Genomic DNA, 6,191 nt, shown 5'->3' on the forward strand with positions numbered 1-6,191 from the left:
TTTCCACACTTCAGTTTACGTCTTCAAATTCTTTAATACATGTGAAGATGGAAACAAAAGATTAGAAAATGTAACTGATTTATAAATTGTATGTATCATCAATATTATTTTTTGGGGGGTGGAGGTCTGTGCTATTTTTTACCAAAATGTAAGTCTGATCATTTCATTTTTCTTTCAATTTGATTTTCTATTTCTCTCCTTCTCTCCTTGTCTCTCTCATTCTCTGGAATTACACTTAATTCTTTTAGTATTTTCCCTAGATATTTCGATTATTTCTTAATCTCACGTTATCGATCAAGCTCAACAATCACACATTCACATCCAATCAATAAATCGCTCATTCAATCAATCAGAAAAGCAATCAATTGGAGAGTCAATAACCAATCAAACGATCGGTTAAAGCAATCATAGTTACAATCAGCCGATTGGTCAGTCATGTCATCAATCGGTCAGTCAGCAATTTACTCACTGATTCAATCAATCATATTATAATTCAATCAATCATCCAGTCCATTAATCATGCAATCAATCTGTCAATCACCCAATCATTGTTATCATTAGTTTAATCAGTACATCAATCATCCCCAAACTACCCTTCATCACCGCAAACAGATCAAATTCCAACCTTGTAATCCACTATGATGATCCTAGGAAAACAATAACAGCTCATAAGACGTTTATTTGAATTTGAAATCATGGAATATCTTTTTTATTTTAATATCTCTTAACTGTACATGTATATACATCAATAAAACACCACATTAACTTTGACACGGCTGCTCATTTTTAACCTCTCTATACAGAAAAAGAGTTGTATATACATACACACATAAATATAACAATCCGACCAACAGAATAGTCGACACATAAAAGTGAGAACACGCATAATAATTATCTTTCCAGTACGCAGTAATTAATCAATCTTAATGGCTCACCAGGGCTAATTGTCTCCTGAAAGAAAGAGCGTGACGCATTAAAGGCGACATGTAATTCAGTTGAATTAATTTTAGGGTGATAAACGGGCTGTCGGAAGTATCGATGGTTTGTAAACAAACGGAACAAAAAGCCCGGCAATTTAGGATTTGGGGTAAATAAGGCTGCTCTATTATTAAGCAGGAGGACACAGTGCTTGAAGGTAATTAATAAAAGATGACATTTATGGCAGAAACAAAGCAGTTGGGAGCCCGTTTTCCTCTCGGCTCGTTTCGAGCAGAGATACTTGTGATTAATTGGCTTCCTAATGGTGGAGGTTTTAAAAGATTCATGACATGGAGGCGCGGTAAAGAGGAGATAAAAAAAACGAGTCGTCGCGTCCCGATGCCATCAGTATTCTGATACCGAGTCGGATTTATGTTCTTGACACGAGCTCGGGACCTTTCTTACAGATTGATGAGGTGAGGTCTCCTTCCAACCCGGCCATGATAATTCACCCAAACCATGTCCCATTCTGGTGTATCAATCATCCCGCCCCGTCATCAGCGCGCTAGCCAAGCGGAGCTCTCGCTTCGATAGAGAGAGAAAGGGAGATGGGGAGAGGAGATGAAGAAAGAGGGGAAGAGGGGATGGGGAACTGAAGTAAGCGACTAATGACAGGGGCATAAATGATCGCTACGGCTCGCCAACACGGCACCTTCCTCGCTCGGCCTGCAAACATGATATAGCTTCAGCTCTCTAGCGCCGCGCCAGGGAGGAAGATAAATTGCTAGGCTGGTCTGTTTGCGCGGCGACTGTAACTCATGAGCGCGCCGGAGAAAAAGGAGAGCGGCTGATTTGTGAATAAGGAGTTTCTTATGAAAGGATGCTGTTTAGCATCTCACCCTCTTACTCACAGTCATAAATAGACGTTACATCCCAACTGCTTGGGCCCCGTGTGAAATGCATGTCATAAATAATTCCTCACTGCCTGCTCTTCCTCCATTTTTAGCTAAATGAATGTCTGATAAACGGTTCTGACAAGTCGCATCCTTAGTGGAAAAAATACATTCCTTTTTTTTTATTTGACAAAACCTCTCTTGCGTGTTCCCTTGAATTTCATGCAAAGGTTGCAGTATCTATTGAATAACTGAAGCTACTGAACACAACTTAAACTCAACAATATTAAAATTCAACAAATCGTCCCTATTTTAACGAAGTGACGGTAGTGAGGAAAATCGTAACGCGAGGAAAATCGTAACGCAAAGTGAATGCAATTTTTTTTCACTACCGTCACTTCGTGAAAACAGCGACGAAATGAAATGGACAAAACTTAACAGTATATCCGTATTTTTGATCGATCGGAACTAGGGAGAAATTTGCTGATGAATATTTGCGAAAATGTCGCTTGGCGCGGATCACGTTACATCGCGAGGCAGCGTGGTATCCCCAGCAGCCGACGACTGCCTTCTCGAATCGAGAGAGGACGTTCTACTCATATTTCCCTCTTCATACCATTAATATTTTCCCTTAGAGATAGAGCCTTACAATTCATGTTCTCATCTTACAGGAAATAGTACTTTTCGAATAAAAACGTAATCTTAAATTCTTTTATAAAGTGGCCCTTTCAAGCACACAAGATGCATTTCAAGTACTTGGAATTTTGTAACAGGTTTTTAACTGAATACAGAAATCTCGTCAAACTTAAAAACAGTGAACACACATCATAATAGATTACTTTCAGTTCAGTTGAAGGAGTTTTTGAACCACTTTGAAGATGGTTTTTGGCTAGTGTGGTACTCCTGCTGCAGCAAGTCTACCTTTGAGGTCATGGAAAGCATAAGGAGAGTAGTAAGCTCCTGCTGGGAGACCAGGGAGGGTGGCGAGGGAGGTGGGGATGGGTGCCTTGTAGGGGTGGTATCTGAGCGGGGAACTAGGGCTGAGGGGTGATTGTGGTACCCCTGGTTTTGAAAGTCCGTATGAGCCTGGGATGGGTGCAGCGGCTGGGTAGTGCATGTAGTAAGCACTCAGTTGAGCGTTCAGCGATTGAGCAAAGGCGTAGGGAGACGGCGTACTTATCGACTCGTTCGACTGCATGGTGTGTGTGCGTAAATGTTGCAGCAACTCCTCACCACTGCCGAAACGTTTCCCACAACTCGTGTTGCCTGAAACCCAGTTGCAGACGTGTCCATGCTCGGTTTGGGCGGGGACCGGGGGTGGTGGGTAAAGGTAAGGCGTGGCGGCGGCGGTGGGACTGCCTGACTGGAAATATGCGGGAAAAGCACCGTGAACGGGAAGTGCGAACGGAACAGCTCCGTTCAAAGATAGTCCATCGTGTCTACACTGTGTGCAGGCTGCACCTGTTGCTGCACTTGCTGCAAGTGAGGCTGATTGGCAATGTGAACAGTACGGGTCACGGCAGATAGGCATCAATGTCGTTCCTCCATCAGCTGTTTTCACACGTGCATAGGCGGTGGCGTAAGGTGAACCGGCGGTTGCAGCTAAGAGATGTCCAGCATGATCCTTTGAAATACTTGCAGGATCTGCAATGTGGGGTAGGTGATGTCCAAGAAGCTGTGAAGGGCATCCACAATGTCCTGATGTGGGTGAAGTACTGGCGAGAGACGTGGAGGGTTTGAATCCTGTAGCTAGTGCAGGAGGGACGAGATGTGTCGGTAAGATAGGGGCAGAAGAAACCTGAGCGTGTGGCTTAGAATCGCCCCGGTGGCTCGGACTATGAGCACCACAGCCAAAGCTATGTCCAGTACTGGTATGACTTGAAACAGTTTCCGTCGTGCTCTGATTTGAACTCGGTCTCGATGACTCTGTCCTCGTTTTCGTTGGCGACGGCGGCGACGAGGTAAAGGTGGTCGCGCTGGCGATCGGCTTCGAGTCCGTGCTGGTGATCACGCTAAGAGGCGATCCCCGCGATGCTGCCTTTTCGAAGGCGGCGATTTTCGTCACATAGGCATCCCCGTCACGTTTCTCGTTCTGTTTGTAGGGCTTGAATGATGACCGGTCGAGCTCGTGGATCGTGGTTGCTGCCTTCTCAGGGGACTTCTTGCCGCCGATGTCGAGTGGAGCAGTGAGTCCAGTCTTCATCTCATTCGAGTCCCTGGGAGGGGGATCCGGCTTTCCGATGCTGCTGCATGTCTGAGCGAGCAAGGCCAATGGACTCTTCTTCGCATCCAACTACAAGTACAATAAAATAAGAAAAGAAATGAAAATAAAAACATTAATCACCTTAATCACAATGAGTGTCGATTCAAGCTCAATAAAAACATCACATGGCGGCAAATGTGATGTTTATGTCTCATTGTAAACCCATCAAAGTACCCTGTTTTTTATGGGCTTCGGAAGGAACGTGAATATGATACACGAAATAATTATGTTTATATCGCACCCTATCATACGTTACATTAGCTTCCGAAGCTCACACTATCAAATTTGACTGTTAGAATAAGAAGATTCAACATCCATGACAAATTTAATATAATGCAATCGCGTAAGTAAACAATCACATTTATCAATGTCCACTTTCTTGGAAATATTCTTCACTTAATCTGCAAAACAAGATAATAAATATATCATTCTCAGAGTTCATAACCTGATACAAAAGCATTATTTAATACAAAATAGTTTCACTTTCGATTTCAGAAGTCTTGATTTACATTATGCCTATAAAGTGCCAATGTTAAGCGTCCGCAAATTTTACACGCGGCTTGTATTAATAGAGTAGACTTGAAATTGGACGGGGAAAGATTGAAATGCAAAAAAATGATTAGCACACAGCCGACACCGGCACTTCAATTTTTCAATTTGTTCTTACAATAACAGATATATTAAGATTTAACTATCATTTAAAACACACGGTGACAAAAACAGTTAGGTGATTGACTGTGTGCAACTAGATATAGTTCAAAATTGGTTAGTATACACTGAGTGCTGCGATGAGTGTACTGCTGCACTGCACTGTGGTATATATTGCGTGAAAAATGAGCACTTGTGGCAAAAATACTAGAAGTTAGAAGCCGATGAAAATGTCATTTTGGACTGAAATTTATTAATAATTTGTTGAGGTACACAATAACCGTATCATGAAGTAACTTTGTGCATACTGCCGGTTATGAACTTCAAATTCTAAACATGTAAAATAGTGATTTCTAATCACAATGTCGGTCGCCTCTTGTACAGCATTCATTTAGGGTGATATGCGAGCTGACAAGGCCAAAGCAGCTGATTTCAAATTCGGTTAGACTTAGAGTTAAAATCTTACTAATAATACTACTATCGATATGGATGGAAATATGTACAATTTACAATAGCAAACAGATAAATTAAGAGGACATCAACATCAAAATTTCTACAAAATGTGCACTCTCAGCTCAGACGGTTTGCATGCATAGTAGATCTCACAAATATCAAGATACACGAAATCTTTACATCGCACAATTTAGCCGATAGAAGTGCCAGCTCTGTAGCGGTTGAATAAAAGGAAAATGCTCTGCAAATTCTACAGGTAAAATGTGTTTTAAATGTAAATGCTCTTGTAGTATCAGAATGTTGAATTGTACAGTGTGCAGATGCAAAAATTGTGACATTTTTCTAGAAGAATTCCAATTAGGTAACGATAAATTTTAACAAGAGAGAAATTAAAAGAGAAAATGCTCTGTGAAAATGGTGAAATTAATCCCTTACCGTTGTTGGAAGCGGGTCCATGGGCTGTAAATACTCCGTATGCATGAGGGGTTGCGTCCGTGTCGCAAGCATGTTGGTAATCGGGTATAAACCAAGAAATATTCACAAGAGGAACAGCACAATATCACAACAGATAGCAGAATATCACAAGATAGAGATCACAACACAGGCAGGAGTACGAGTCGGTAGTACACACGTCCGCTTTCTGCGAGAGCTGAGCAGTGAGTAGCGATCGAAAGCAAGAGAGATGTGCGGGCGGCGAGCCATCACTGACTGGCCCACTAGCTCAGCCCCATTGTGCGAATGGATTTGTCTACGCGAACCACACAAGCACTCCTCTAAGCGTACCGCCGCTGCAGACAACAGACAAAACCACAAATTTGCCGACAACACTTCAAGTCAAACATTGAATTTACAACGCGAGATGAAGGGACTTTACCGCTGACCAATCAGCACGGGGCGACGGCCCGTGCCTGCCTTGTGATTGGTCGCTCGGGATGTGTAGCTGTCGCAGGCCGGGGATGATTGATATGTGATCCTGTCACATGCTCCGCGCCAGCCAATCAAATTCGCGATTAGCA

The 6,191-nt window shown here is 42.6% G+C and overlaps 1 protein-coding gene across 1 annotated transcript; it reads right to left on the reverse strand.

Annotated features, from left to right (window-relative positions):
• Nucleotides 1-2,670: 2,670 nt before the first annotated feature.
• LOC115921672 (zinc finger protein 503-like) lies at nucleotides 2,671-5,968 on the reverse strand. The gene is made up of 2 exons (XM_030979469.1): nucleotides 5,611-5,968; nucleotides 2,671-4,104 (listed from the first exon to the last, which is right to left on the reverse strand). The coding sequence occupies exons 1-2, from the start codon at nucleotides 5,680-5,682 to the stop codon at nucleotides 2,701-2,703; spliced, it is 1,476 nt and encodes a 491-aa protein (XP_030835329.1). The 5' UTR covers nucleotides 5,683-5,968; the 3' UTR covers nucleotides 2,671-2,700.
• Between the last annotated feature and the right edge of the window lie 223 nt (nucleotides 5,969-6,191).

This window comes from Strongylocentrotus purpuratus, unplaced genomic scaffold, assembly GCF_000002235.5.
Source record: "Strongylocentrotus purpuratus isolate Spur 01 unplaced genomic scaffold, Spur_5.0 spur5_scaffold_10, whole genome shotgun sequence".
Lineage (NCBI taxonomy): Eukaryota > Metazoa > Echinodermata > Echinoidea > Camarodonta > Strongylocentrotidae > Strongylocentrotus > Strongylocentrotus purpuratus.

Coding starts and splice junctions, on each gene's coding strand:
- LOC115921672 (XM_030979469.1), bottom strand. CDS start 5,682: ATGCTTGCGACACGGACGCAACCCCTCATGCATACGGAGTATTTACAG. Junction 4,105..5,610: donor TGGACCCGCTTCCAACAACG/GTAAGGGATTAA, acceptor TTGTACTTGTAG/TTGGATGCGAAGAAGAGTCC.